Source organism: Protomyctophum parallelum (genome assembly GCF_964188405.1).
Source record: "Protomyctophum parallelum genome assembly, chromosome: 18".
Classification (NCBI taxonomy): Eukaryota; Metazoa; Chordata; class Actinopteri; order Myctophiformes; family Myctophidae; genus Protomyctophum; species Protomyctophum parallelum.
In genome coordinates this window covers 17,875,448-17,891,084 of record NC_139716.1, presented here as the reverse complement: position 1 = coordinate 17,891,084, position 15,637 = coordinate 17,875,448, and the positions used below count along the sequence as shown (strand labels likewise).

The following is a 15,637-nucleotide window of genomic DNA, read 5'->3' as shown; positions in this document are numbered from 1 at the left end:
CTTGGTTTTAGTCTGATTTAAAATATTAACTCAATATTGTTTGATAGATTTTTGACCGGAAACCACAAGTGTATTAAAAAAAAGAAAGAAGAAGCTGCAAACATATTGATTCTCAGTATTGCTCACTTTTCTCAGTGTCAACTTTAGGGAGATGGCAATTCAATAATTAGTTTAGATTTATTTTTTTATTTTACACTTTTTTTATGCTCAAGATGACACAATGTATAGTCTAAAAGTTTGTAAAGTATTCTATGGGCTATATCACAAAACGTCACTGAAGTCTGTAATTTAAATTTCATTATTATTTGACAACTACACCAAAACACGAGTTTAAAGTTTTATTACCATGAAAGGGAGGCCCAGAAATGTGGCTTCTCGGTTGGAGCACCAGCGGCAAGCATAGATAGGGAGTGGATGTCTGTGGTTTCCCATAGCCTTGCCTGCCTACACAAAGAACAATATGTGGTTGAACTCTTCAAAGGCCCTGTTCAAATGAAGCGTCTTATGGTTATTCGGTTTGACATTTTAATGACCTAAAACAATGACATGATCATGTTTCCACTTCTCACACGCTGCTACTATAATTTCTGATAATTCTGTACCAAATGAATCCTCATCTTTCACAGCACACTCCGAAACGTATATAGGGAATGTACACTGAAAAGTTATCTTCCCTTTTATTTTATTTAATTTTTTTCAGTTATCCTAGTGATACCGCAAAATAACCCTATAGTATTGATACACTCCGGTTTATTTTCCTCCTATTTCTCAGCTCGCAGAAATACTTTTAGTTGCAAGAATAAAACAATCATGTACTATATATATATATACATTGCACTATATACTATGATGCCCTGCACTAGATGAATACCAAAATTAAATATAAGAATTTCACGTAAATATTCTTTGCTCAATAGCAAAAATGTTATGGGTAGAAGCAACAAATAATTTGCAGACTAGGCCAGAATTCTACTTTCGTTGTCGAAGCCAGATTTTGGAATGAACGCGGTCAAGTGTCATGGCGTGCGTTCAACACAGTGTGGGATTTGGAAGGATCGCAAACATATAGTCCCGCCTCAAACATATAAATAGTAGCTTATAGTTCCTATATTTGTTATTAATATATAATTATGAAGCTTTTAGTTCTTTGTCCGTAGGTCCACCAATCATGGAACACAAAGTTGATGTAGGAGGCTAGTAGAGGGTGTGTGCTCACAGAGAAGATTACTTTTATTTGTGCATTTGTACATTTGAATCTACTCCAGCCCTGTCTCCTTATACTCTCCTTGCTTACTGAACATGGGACGAGTTCACATTGGTATGTGGCTATAGCTTGATAAGAGAAAGAGAAATCCAAGTGCACGGGGGGCGCATGATCCCTCCGTCAGCAGCAGCATGGGACTCCCACTCAGTGCATGCTCGGAGAGCGGAGAGAGGGGAGACTTGAGCTGCTGTGCCTTGTCCTATTGTGGCGCTGGCAGTTGATATAAACAGTGGAATTTGCTTGTGGTATACCTGCAACACATGCAAGCTACATTTAGGATGGTAAAAGAACACAGAGTCTGTGCCGAGCCCGAGAGTGCCCTTTTTTACGTGTATAAATGTTGAAACTGCCGTTATTATGTTATCACATGACATGGCCATACGACTGAAACCGTTTGCTTTTGTTGTAGTCTTAACTTTTTTACTGTATAGGCCGACTGATTTCATAGGCAAATAGTTTGTGTTTAACTTTCTCTCTTTCTGTCTTCCTTCCCTCTCTTCCCTCCTCTTGGACACGGCGAACCGCTCCAGGATGAATTTCATCCCTTCATCGAGGCTCTCCTCCCTCATGTCCGCGCCATCGCCTACACGTGGTTCAACCTTCAGGCCAGGAAACGCAAGTACTTCAAGAAGCACGAGAAGCGGATGTCCAAGGACGAGGAGCGCGCGGTCAAGGACGAGCTGCTGAGCGAGAAGCCCGAGGTGAAGCAGAAGTGGGCGTCCAGGCTGCTGGCCAAGCTCCGGAAGGACATTCGCCAGGAGTACCGGGAGGACTTTGTCCTCAGCGTGACGGGCAAGAAACACCCGTGCTGCGTGCTCTCCAACCCGGACCAGAAGGGCAAGATCCGCAGGATCGACTGCTTGCGGCAGGCCGACAAAGTTTGGCGCCTGGACCTGGTGATGGTCATCCTCTTCAAAGGCATCCCCCTGGAAAGTACAGACGGCGAGCGCCTCGTCAAGTCTCTGCATTGCACCAACCCAGCACTTTGCGTCCAGCCACACCACATAACAGTGTCGGTCAAGGAACTGGACTTGTTTCTAGCATACTATGTCCAGGACCAAGGTAGGTTCACGCTCTTCCACCACGGTGTAAATTGTGTGTGTGTGTGTGTGTGTGTGTGTGTGTGTGTGTGTGTGTGTGTGTGTGCGCTCTCGCACGCATGTGCGTCCGTGTGTGTACATGTTGGCAGTGGCACAAATGTGTGCTTGGCAGGGTCAAGGGTCACATGTATTGACTTTGTGGCAGGCTTGTTGGATAGTAGCTGAGACCACAGCTATGTTTGTCACAGATACAATGAGTGTGTGAATGTGCATGTGCATTTAGGATGTGCACTGATGTAGATTAGCAATAGTGCTGCTAATATGCATTTTGAGGATTAGTGTGTTCTCTCTTTCTCTCTCTCTCTCTCTCTCTCTCTCTCTCTCTCTCTCTCTCTCTCTCTCTCTCTCTCTCTCTCTCAAACACACACACACACACACACACACACACACACACACACACACACACACACACACACACACACACACACACACACACACACACACACACACACACACACACACACACGCACACACCTGTCCTTTTTGTTGTGTTCTTATCTTGACCGTAAACTTGTGGAATAGTATACTGAAGATAAAGTAAAGAAGACTCCAAGACCACATTTAATTCATGTTAAATCTACACATCACTGACTGTTAGCAAATCAACTTAGGTATACTATTTTTCAATTCAACTGAATTGGAAATGTCATTCTCCAATCAAATAAATTCCACATAAATCTCAGGAGCTATAGTTGTCATTTCGGTTTATGTGGAAAATAATAATTATTTTCTTAATTCATGAAATGTGTTAATGTCAGTAATGTGAAATATGAATATTGATTTTCAATAGAATACCATACAATACATTTTCAAAATATTATTTTTTATTTGCTATTTTTGTGTAAAAACAAAAAAGATCAGCCTGTACTACTATACAGCAAAATTGTGATAATTAATAACCTGTGCAGTTTAATTTCCGAATTCAAATGGTAAAATTCACAAATTGATGTTTGGACATTTTTTTCACCTCAGCCATATGCAGGTATAGAAACTTGACACTTCATAATTCCATTTCAAGTGTGAAAGTAAAAGTTGCAATTTTTGCACACGTTCTGTAAAAATGCTGTTTATATGCAGTCCATTTAATACTCCATAATGTTTGTAGACTGTTGAAGCGTTTGGACGTCAGTAGTACTAGAGATTTTCTTTCTTCAGACTGTTGCATAACTTCATAGCTGCTTTTTCAATACACAATGTAATGAGCTGTGTCTCCTGCTCAATGACTTAGCCTTATTGTTCACTCACTTAGTTCTCCATTTTACACATTTAAAAAAATACCCATCTCTTAATTAGACTTAAATGAAGATAAAGTGTAGCCAGATTAAGTAGATTTCACCAGTATAGACTCCTGTGCATAAAGGCTGAGATACAAAATGAGATGCTGTATCTACCATATGTAATGTCAATGGTTTCCACATTACATACTGCTGAATACTGTTGAACTTCTCGGTTATTAAGCGATATGCTTTCAAAATAACAACATTTTAAATGATATAATCATCTGCGATCTTAGAATATCCAATGAACATCAGGCGACCATTATTTTCTACACTGCGTTTTTGTTCGAGCCCTCCTTCAAATGTCAGTATAGCTAGCTCATTATCATCAAACTCCAAGCGCCATTTTGTGTTTGATAAGTGCCAGGGAAAGCAGAAGGCACAGCAGAGAGACAATAATGGTTGCCATTGGCACCAGGGTTGGCATCAGACCTCCTTTGTGTCTTTTGTAGGATGCCGCTGCCTCCTCGGTTGGCATCTGCTGTGTTTTTTAACTGTTCAGTATCACAGAATCACAGAATGCCTCTCTGGTGCTCGTTTGTTATTTTTAAATATAAGAGACATGATTGAATAAGTAGCACTTGTGCTGGACTTAACGGAACGAGGGTGAGAGGGAACCACTGGGTCCGCTGATGTTTTAAAGATAAAAATGAAAAACATATATTTTTCTACTTGCTCTAAATGCTCATTGTTGCAGTCCGAAAGTGTACAATGGAACCAAATGGACTCGTAAGGTTTATTTTTTTAAATGGATGTTACTATGTAGCATACTTTGAAGGGGAAAAATTACCTTTGTTTGAAATAAATATTGATAGATTTCCTAATTGACGAGAATATTTGAATGGTAATTTTCCAATCACACCTCGCATATCACGCGTTCCTTGACAATTGCCCTCACAATTTTTTGTTCTTTTGAACTCTAACAAATGCTGTAACGGAAGTCTTTTAACGACATCGCGATGACGGAAGGGCGCTGGTATTTTGAGTAAAAGCGTCTTAAACCTTTTCTCCCAGTTACCAAGCAGTGCCCATCTCTAGACAATGCAGCCATATTGTGGTAGCGTGCAGCGCGGCGCCATTTTGTTTTGCTCCGTGCCAGGGGAGGCAGGGAAATCGCCAGTAATGGTTGTTAGAGGTTCGGAGGTTGGCATCAAACCCTCTTTGTCTGCTTGCAGCGTGCCTTTGATTCGTTGGTTGGCATCCGCAATGCAGTGGGCACGTTGGAAAGTTTTTTTGACAGTGGCAGAATGGAAACCCGCCACCTTTGTTCTGCTGCAACTGCATGAAACAAACAAACAAACAATCGAAACACAAAGAACCCACGAAACGGCTGTCCTTGAAACTCAATCTAGCCTAGGTGCTCAATCGCTACGGAAAACGAAAAGGTTCTAAACCGTTTATATCCGTGGATTAGATCATTGGCAACTGCTTACGTGTGCAGTGTAATGAAACAGAATAATGTTAAATATGTCGATGCCATGGTTTCCCCCCTATTTTGTATTTTTTTAATAAGCCAAATATGTATTTGTTAATGATCCTCCCTGGGTCATTGCATGAGAAAGGTCGCCGAGTTGGCAGTGATTTTGTACTGGGTGAATTTAGAGACGGCTCCCAGCCCTCCCCTTGTTGTTGGGCATAGCATTTAGCCAGGCAGAGCAGAGCTATAGCGCCCATGTGCATGCCCAGATGAATGCCCGCTGGGGGCAGGGAGTGGTGGCTGTGGCATCCTTTGTGCCAACTGGCAGCTTGTCTTCAATAGAGGGCCTTGGCTTTTCATGGGTACACACAGTGGCACTAACTCTGGTTTATAAAAGAGCCACCCAAGATACCGTTATTGTAAGTTGCCCCTCATTGGATCAAATAGATATTTTAATTTCTTCCAATCATTTAATCGTCCAAATTCGCCACCTGCATGGAGATACCGCACGCCTGGTTTTACTTCTTGGGGGAATAGTCATCAGTGATGAATAGACGTTCATGTCCAGACACGTTTAGAATTCCTCCTCATCCTCATTTGGTTTCCACTTATTACTCATCACCATTTCTTCCCCGAATGTAGGAAAGTATTCATTGTGTATTTAAACTAAGCTTCAGTAAAGCACATCGAACATTCCTCCGTACAAATTTAGATCGACATTTTGTGGTCATTACATATAAGTCGGCTAAATATAAATACTTTGCAAAGATATGTGAGATAGATATTTTTTTTAAATGATCGAGCAATCTTGGGGAGTTTTTTTTTGTGGGGGGGGGATTATTTTCTGAGAAGCAAATTATTGGTATCTATTTGGCCCGGAGTTGCCATAACTCTGAATGAACTTTACAGGAGACAGCTTAGGCACGTTAAATCTGGGTTGTCAGTTGGACTTGTCATTACCCACAAAACAAATTCCCTTTTTACAAATGAGCTTCTTTGAACGTTATCTATGGTTTGCCTTATAACCAGTGACAGAAAAGGATTGGTTAGGTGCTCCGGTGGGAGACTGGAGGGGTCAGGGTCAAGTAGCTTACCCATTACTCCGGTGCTGAAAGTTAACACGGCCATAAAACATCATTACCTTGCATTTTTTTAACCCCCTTTCTCCCAACACGCTCCCTTTCTCTCCCCACCCCCACCCCCACCTCACCGTCCAGATAGCTTTGCGGGGATCCGGATGGATTACCTCGCAATATGTGCCGGGCCCGTCGCGTTAACAGAGACCTTGTTTTACGAGAGGCGAGACTTAGCCCCTGCACCCCGGGGTCATGACCTCTTGCAAAGAGATGTGGCAGGGTGTCCTCTGAAGTTTAATTGAGCAAAACAGATCAGTGAAAACATGGCCATTTGCAGCCCAGCGGCGAGGCGGCGCGTGGGGGGGGAGAGTGTGGTGGGGGGGGGGGGGGGGGGTCATGGGTGGCGGAGGTGCATGGACGTGGTGGAGGCCGGGTAGCTACTTTTGTAAGCTCCCCTCGTTGACCCCCCCTCAATCGGGGTCAAACCGTCGTGGGATCACCCTGGATCTCTTGGCAACTGTTTGTCGTATCCCCCCCTCCCACCACCACCACCACCACACACACTCTCTCTCTCATGTGCTCTGGTCGGTGGTCCTCGTGGTTCAGTGACCTAAGTGAAGGGGAGTAGTGAGTATCACTGACCCCCACCAGCCACAACTCCCCCCTAGTCCCCCCTCCTCCTCCTCCTTCAGACCCCCAGGCTGAGTTAGCGTGGGCTACTGTTTTCCCAGCCAGTGAGTTGGGGCTGCATGGTACTGCTTGCTTGTCGGTCGCCTGCGTCTCGTTTTAAACGCCCGGCTGCGCTGGAGGCACTGCTGGTTTGCCGTGGCCTGACCTCCTGGGTCACAGTGGTGGTCGGTGACTAAGCACAACATATATCCCTCCCTCCGTCTGTCCATCCCCCCCTATCCACATCTGCCATCAGGGATCACCCCCACGGCACACTGCCCGGTCGAGCGAGCGACTGCAAGCTCACTCCCTCGTCTCTTCTGCCTTACTTTCGTTCCCTCTTTCTTTTCCCCCTCCCTCGGTTGTTGTCTCGCCCGGGGGCTCTATCTCTGCTCTATCTCCTTCTCCATGTCTCTCTCTCTCTCTCTCTCTCTCTCTCTCTCTCTCTCTCTCTCTCTCTCTCTCTCTCTCTCTCTCTCTCTACCTCTCTCTTAAATTATTTCCTTGTCTGTCTGTCTGTCTGTCTGTCTGTCTGTCTGTCTGTCTGTCTGTCTGTCTGTCTGTCTGTCTGTCTGTCTGTCTGTCTGTCTGTCTGTCTGTCTGTCTGTCTGTCTGTCTGTCTGTCTGTCTGTCTGTCTGTCTGTCTTGTCTTGTCTTGTCTTGTCTTGTCTTGTCTTGTCTTGTCTTGTCTTCTCTGTCTGTCCCTCTTTCTCTCACTCTGTCTCAAGCCCTAGACTCCTGTCCTGACAGTTAGTTGTCCTGGACGCTCAGACTCTTGGCCAGATAAAGGGTGGCTGGGTTCAGGCCAGAAGGTTGAAACTAAACTTGTTGTAAGCAATGTTGAGGACAGCACTGTTTGTGCTGACTCTCTCTCTCTCTCTCTCTCTCTCTCTCTCTCTCTCTCTCTCCCCCCCCTAATTCAATTTCATTCAATTTTCATTGTTAGATGACATTGGATAAATTGGATAAATAAATAGATTTGAGAAATGGCACTCCCCACAATGGTACATTATTCTCAGGCTGGTGAGGGAAGCAGTTGTGAAGTAGGCAAAAATAACTCTTCTAAACAAAATATAGAGGCTGGTAAAAAAAAAAGAAAAAACTGTATACTGTGTCTGTATTTATATTTATATATGTACACACACATACACACGTGCACGCGTGTGCGTGAGCGCACACACATGCACGCACACACACACACACACACACACACACACACACACACACACACACACACACACACACACACACACACACACACACACACACACACCACACAGTACATAGAATGTCCCTCTTGGGACTTCTGTGAAAACCTCTGTGCAGAGTGAACCGCTCAACCCCATGCTTGGCTCTTCTGCTGGCTACCTTATTAGTATGCAATAGAGCCTGCGGTGTCTGGCTACCTCTCTCTCAGAGCCATAACCTATCGAACACATTCTCTCCATCTAATCCACTTAGAACTCCCTCCCAGCTCCACCGCTTGCCTTATTGATTTCCACTTCTCACTAAATGTCTTCCCAATCCCTCTTCTCCTTACCCGGGAGCTATACCAGGGCTGGAGCAGCATCGGTTGTTGTGTGGTTGTGTGTGTCTACATATAATCTTTAGTAGTGTTCCCTTTTCTTTTCGCTTGTTTTCTTTCTTGCCGCTCTCTACAACTCCGTCTTAGAGCTTTCTTTTTTTGTTTCCTTGTTTATGATATATGACCCCCCCCCCCCCCCCCCCCCATGTCTGACTTTTATGTGTTTCTTTCTTTCATTCTCGCATCCACCTCCTGCTCTTTCTCCCAAACGCCAACCTGGGTACAGTGAGTGCAGCGCAGGTTGCCCGTCTCAGTATGGAGCTGTGTTATTAGCAGGTTGCCCGTCTCAGTATGGAGCTGGTGTTATTAGCAGGTTGCCCGTCTCAGTATGGAGCTGGTGTTATTAGCAGGTTGCCCGTCTCAGTATGGAGCTGGTGTTATTAGCAGGTTGCCCGTCTCAGTATGGAGCTGGTGTTATTAGCAGGTTGCCCGTCTCAGTATGGAGCTGGTGTTATTAGCAGGTTGCCCGTCTCAGTATGGAGCTGGTGTTATTAGCAGGTTGCCCGTCTCAGTATGGAGCTGGTGTTATTAGCAGGTTGCCCGTCTCAGTATGGAGCTGGTGTTATTAGCAGGTTGCCCGTCTCAGTATGGAGCTGGTGTTATTAGCAGGTTGCCCGTCTCAGTATGGAGCTGGTGTTATTAGCAGGTTGCCCGTCTCAGTATGGAGCTGGTGTTATTAGCAGGTTGCCCGTCTCAGTATGGAGCTGGTGTTATTAGCAGGTTGCCCGTCTCAGTATGGAGCTGGTGTTATTAGCAGGTTGCCCGTCTCAGTATGGAGCTGGTGTTATTAGCAGGTTGCCCGTCTCAGTATGGAGCTGGTGTTATTAGCAGGTTGCCCGTCTCAGTATGGAGCTGGTGTTATTAGCAGGTTGCCCGTCTCAGTATGGAGCTGGTGTTATTAGCAGGTTGCCCGTCTCAGTATGGAGCTGGTGTTATTAGCAGGTTGCCCGTCTCAGTATGGAGCTGGTGTTATTAGCAGGTTGCCCGTCTCAGTATGGAGCTGGTGGTTATTAGCAGCGGGGTTTTGCTCGAGCAAATACCTCAAGGCTTAAACAGACCCTGTTACCTCCTTAGCCTTCTTTTGTGTTCCCTGTGTACATAAATCTCCATGGAAACGAGGCGATCCGGAGCAGAGGCCGCAGAGAATTGTGAAGGCCTTTGCTTCTCCGCAAAACTTTTACAACTCTTCTTTTTTTGCTCTGCGGTGTGTTTAATTTGACTTGTGTCACTGTTTGTGGAACGGGAATGGATCAAAAGCGAGTGTAAAGGGACCGTTATACATTATTGTTGGGAACGGAGTTTGTGCCTGAAAAGGTATTTTGCTTGCTGCAAGATGTGGGCCAGTAACTGGCGTGTATAGGGCTTGTCCCGAATACCCTTTTTCAAGCTTCAGATATTCTTTTCATTTTTAGAGCAAATATCGAAATATTAGTGATCACCATAAATCAAATCGAAGCTCTCTGCAGCGAGATTTCTTTCTCCACAGAGGTCAGCCCCCTTGGCAGCCAATCACATCATCCGAAGAAGAGGCTACCCTGTTTATCTGTGCCGAATCAGGAAATGCCAGCTTGTTTAAGTTGCACATAGTTCACATAGTATGTAAAGAAATGCCCCGGTATGTATTTTATTAACGTTTTGTACAGGAATCTCTTTATTACACCGTCATTGTTCTTGTGAATCAGGTGGACAATAAGTTGATGTCCGTTTTAGAGACAAGCCCACTGTAAACTGCATGGCCAATGCCTTGTGTTGCCTCACAGGCAAATGGAAATCTTTAATAATTCACTAATTCAGCTATAAACTGCTTTTCAACAATAATGACCACCCACCCCCCAAAAAAAGAAAAATATTTTAAATGCTTATGATTATCACCTATACTCTCCAGCTGACAGCTCTACGATGAAATGAAAGTGAAAGTCATTAAGAGATTGTGAAACTTAATGTACTAGGGCCAACTAGGCTGTTGTTTTTATTCTTCTTCTTCTGTTTCTCTCCAGCGAGTATCAGTTACACCAACATTGTTCTTGTGAAGCAGTTTTTGTTCATGGAGGTTTTTAGTATTATTTAAAGATGTCCATTTTAGCCAAAGGGGGACATGAATCCCAGACACACACAGTCACTCCCACACAAACACAACACTGGCTGAAACCATCCCACAAGCAGCCAAACAGCAGATCAACATGGGAGCAGACTGATGGAGGAACCGATACCGATACGCTCCGCATAAGCTCTCTGTGTGCACACACACGATGTGGCTGTGCAAGATTTAAAATAGAAAACATGCATGGATCGCCCCAAATATTGAAATTATTGTCGAATAGCAACCTGCCAAATCTGAATATATATATATATATATATATTATATATATTTGGGGCCAGCCCTACTGGTTTGTGTTAGTAGTACACAGTAAAATGCTCTGTGTTGATTTAACCCAATTATTTATTACTTATATTTTGGTCTTATTTTAACAACATTCTTAGAGCAGTATGAAATTCTGCAATATGCCATATTGCAATATTTAGATACGAACTTATTCTTACTTTCAAATTGTCAAAATGTATAAGAGAAGACAATCGTTTCCTGCTGATTCATCTTTTTAAGTTGTTATATTCGGAGGTTTGATTTCAGAATATCTACACATAATTGGCCTATATGTAATAAGAAAGTAATAAATCGTTGAATTTATTGTGCCATTAATTAAGGAAATATGCAAACAATATGCAGACAATCCCATGTGGACGTTAGTTCCAACACTATCACCCAACATGCGTTGCATGCGGTTAAGGGCCATAGCATGCTGTAGTACGTTGTTAGTTCATGGTTAAGTTCTCAGATTCACCACACTTTCCCAGGCTTTCGGGGAGGACCACCGAATGCATTTCAAAACCCCTCGAGGCCACTTGACTGGAGAAGCGGCACCTCCCACTACTCTCAGCTAGCTCCCCCACCCCCACCCTGTCCGCCAGGCCCTCCCAAATGAAGACAAATGGGTACATTCACCCCCTGTCCCAGGCCCTACACTGTACCGCACTGTCCTGCACTCACAAAGACCCTCCCTGCTAGTGCCCGAGCCTTCTCCGTCCAATGGCCACCCCATCCTCCAGTATACCGGCCTGACGGTCTCACTGCCTGCCTATACCTACTTGTGTCAGTCAGGACAGCTGGATCTGTGTGGGAAAGAGGGGGATTGATGTGGGACAGGGGCAGAAGCAGAGCGGAGCGCTCCCGAACGTCAGAAATGGAAATAGTTTTGGTCCGTGGAGTGTTTCCAGACAAACGGACTGAAAGATAGTCCTGTCGAGAGAGAGAGAGAGACGGAGAGAGAGAGAGAGAGAGGAGAGAGAGAGAGTGAGAGAGAGAGAGAGAGAGAGAGAGAGAGAGGAGAGAGAGAGAGAGAAAGAAAGAAAGGCAGCCTCTCAAAGGCCAGTCTGTGACTTTCACATCCGAGGTATGCAAAAGCCAGACCCCTTCATCAAGGAGCGAGCCTTGTGAACAGCCACTGAGGGGAAGAAGAAGAAGAAGAAGAGAGAGAGAAAAAAAGACCTGACGGGAAGGGGCTAGACGGTAGCGGGGTGGGTGGGGCAGGGGGGGTACTGGGGGCAGGAACAGACAATCGGGGTGGTTGCCCAGGAGACGCTATAACTTTGCCGGAGCACCCCCACCCGCTCTGCCCCATCAAACCCCTTTTCAGTCCAGACAGGGCTGATCAGCGGCGTAGAGTGATGGCTGTCTCCGCCTTTTGTCTGGCCCCGTACAGTATACGGCCCCGTCACTGTGATGGCTCGACAGGACCTGAGCGAGACGGCGCGGAGAAAGAAAGGCCCCCGCGCCCACTGCAACACCATGCAAAATGTACTTTTTCTTGGGGGGGTTGGGGGGGGCGTTGCTTAGGGCCTGATGAAGAGGGGGTGGGTGGGTGTTGGATGAGGAGAATCCCCGGAGGACTTCTATCTAATGTCTAGTGCAGCAGGTCAGAGAGGGGATATAGTGTCTGGGGCTCAGAGAACACCCCGTTGAGTCATAAAAAAATAGAAAAAAAGGACTGGACTCCCAAATGGAGGCTCCGGTCTTCCCAGGTTTGCCGTTGGACAGTGTACCCCCATGACATTATTGATATCCAAGTGGAAATTGGATGATCTTATGATACAGTACGTGTACGTTCTCCATGCACATGTTGCATGTTGGTTCTGTCTAATGAAAGAAAATCGACAGGCCGTGAGAAAAATGGTAGGAAGGAAGGGGAGAAGAGTAAAAAGAAAGAAATTTCCATTATCGAATTACGAGCGCAAACCTGTGCCAAGTTTGGGTGGCCAATAAAAGTGAGACATAAATGGGGGGTGAAAGGAGAGGAAATGTGGACATCCCGTTGGTTGCGACAACATGAAAACCAATCCTCAAATCAGCGAAACGACAGATGTCAAAGAGTTTCTGCACAGCCACTTTCCCCCTTGTGATAATCATATCCTGTCTTCACACTGCCTCATTGTGTGTGGAGGCATTACAGAAGAGGGACAGAGACAGAGCGTGAAGACGAGGAGAATAGAGAAGAGAAAAGCACCAAAATCCTTCAACGTTTCGGCAGAGAATTTCAGGGAGTAGCTAAATTAATCAAAGACACCGAAAGAAAATACAGTCCGTTGCATCTGTCTGCTGGCAAGATGAGCGCAACGTCTTGCTCTTACGTGCTTTTATTGTAGATACAGTTTATCTCCTGTAGACAGTTAGCCGAGCCACAGAAACCAGACCAAACCATCAAAAAATCACACACCATTGCTTTTGACTACAACATATTTCCACGTACCCTCTTAAACAAAGACCACCAGTTGGCACAGAAAGAATTGCCGTGGTGAAATGGGCCTTGCTACTGCACCACTCCTTGCATTGGAAAAGAGGTGGTGCAGCTTGCACCACCTCTGTTTGATTAAAGCCTGCTGTAGTATTAACATGATGCGTAATGAAATGCATTGTTTGGTGTTTTTGACCAGGATGAAACTAAGCTTGTTACCATGGTACGGGTACGTTCTGCAAGCCTATATGATCTGTCTAACTCCAGATAGCTTGAATTCACTCCAGATAGCTTGAATTATTTTCGCATTGGCCCGCATTTCTCCTCTGGCGTGAGGCTTCAGCTGGTATTTGTGCACTGCTGAGTTTGGGAACCAGACACACACACACACACACACACACACACACACACACACACACACACACACACACACGCAACCACACACACACAGCCACAAACCCATGGACTGTGCACACAAACACACAATTATTGCTCACCTGCACTCCAGCGCAAAAGCCTGCATTTAGAGTAAATCAACCACACCTCCTCAATAAACACAGTGCACCCAGCATCTGTCAGGCAAAAATTGAAAGCATAGACCAGTTGAAAGTGAGGCTGGTTTAAAAAGCCTGTTCCGGATTTACCATGTGGAGATTGTAATTAGGTCTGCAGCATATGCACAAGCCTACAACCCGCAATTACTTTGCGGATCCTCACCAAAAAATAACTCCACATCTCTACCCCCTCCCTTGGTACTTTTCTTGATGCCACCGCTAGGCCATGCAAATCACCCGCGCTCATACGTTCTGTGGGCCTGGCCTGTGCGGAATACAGGGATCAGTCGAGTTGAACTTCCCCGTTGATGTCTTTGTTTTTTCTTCATAGATTCCTGCTGAACTGTCTGTAAACCGATACTGGTTCATTTTGCGCAGGCTTAAATTAGGCTTAATTTATGTATTTTTCCCCCTTCATTGTTCCTTGTTCTGAAAGCGACCTCAGTTGACTTACAGATGGCTAAACCTCAAACACGGTGACGACACTCAATCGCTTCTTATGGAACGCGGCAACGTCTGCGTTGGTGTTTCCGAGAAACATCTTCATCTGCTTATGGCCAGGTCTGTTTCTCAACCTATCAGACCACGTCTCTGCAGACTTTCTCTATCCCCCCTCCCCCCCCCCCCCCCTCTCCTCTCTCTCTCTCTCTCTCTCTCCCTTTCTTTCTATCCCGATCTCTCTCTACCCCTCCCCTCCCTCTCTTTCTCCACCTTTTTCTGTAAAACCTCTGGCTGTAACTTGGGGTTGCCATGTGTGTCTTGTTAAGGGCAGTTATGACAAATGGCAGCAGCTGTACAAACTAATCTCTCTGTAGCTTTCACACATGGCGCCCAATTAACAATGGACCACTGTGGGGCCCTAATCCACGTCGCAGCCACCCTCTTACGGTCCCGGCTCGCACAGTCAACAGCCCCCGGGAGCCTCTTCTCCTCCACGCTCCGGCTAGCCAATCCAGCCTGATGGCAGTGCAGGCGTTTGCTGCTGCAGAGCAGTGCGACTCTGCTTGGGAGACATGGTGGTAGCCATCTTGTTTGTTTTTCCATGTTGGGAATCCTAGCTAACCCAAAGAGCTGCTAGGTTTTGTCGGTCTTTCCGTTTCATCCTGGGATTGGGTTTCAGGCCAATGAGAGAGAACACATTACATATGTGGAGTACATACAGTATATATATATATATAATCTTCGGGCAATATATGGTGCTCAGCAAACACGCACGCACACACACACACATGCAGACTCACGTGTACACAGTGTACATATGCATGCATAAAAACATGCCCACAGCTGCACTTGATAGATTTAGCAAAGTGGTTGTTGACGGGGCGGGTGAGAGCAGTTTGTGCAAGCGTGTGTAGATGTGTGTCCTATAATGTGTCCTATAGTGTGTGTGTGTGTGTGTGTGTGTGTGTGTGTGTGTGCGTGACGTGTGTGTGTGCGCAGCCGCGCATGAGTGTGTGTGAAGGTTGGCTGTCGGGAGGCATATTTCCAGTAGTTGTATGATGATAAACTGCTGTTTCTTTGGGGCTGAGACAGCTGAATACTCTTTAACGTAAAGGAACTTCACTTCCTCGGTGTAAGCACAATATTTCTCCATCTCACTCCTTGCCCTGTCCCTAGGCGCTATTCTGTGGACGTATGCATCATTTTCACGGAGGTCTATAGGGAGCATTGTTACAGGAAAATACAGCTTTGAGAGACGGGAATGTTAGCATCCCCAGCTATAATGGCTATCTTTTTCTCTGACCACACACACACACACACACACACACACACACACACACACACACCGCACAAACACAATCCAAGTCAAGTCTCTTGGCATAGAGTTTCAGAGGAATTCGTGTTTTACAGGGCTGTGGTTTAGTATTTCTTTTTTCTTATTATTCCTTAATTCTGCATTAAATCAGG

General features: G+C 45.3%; 1 protein-coding gene across 1 annotated transcript in view; it reads left to right on the top strand.

Annotated features, from left to right (window-relative positions):
* LOC310876001 (nuclear factor 1 B-type-like) overlaps positions 1 to 15,637 on the top strand; it is a gene marked incomplete at its 3' end in the record, with an annotated part of 107,712 nt that overhangs the window by 3,121 nt on the left and 88,954 nt on the right. The window contains exon 2 of the mRNA XM_083789449.1: positions 1,795 to 2,326. Within this exon, the coding sequence (XP_083645575.1) occupies positions 1,795 to 2,326 (532 nt within the window). The remainder of the gene's footprint in view (positions 1 to 1,794; positions 2,327 to 15,637) is intronic.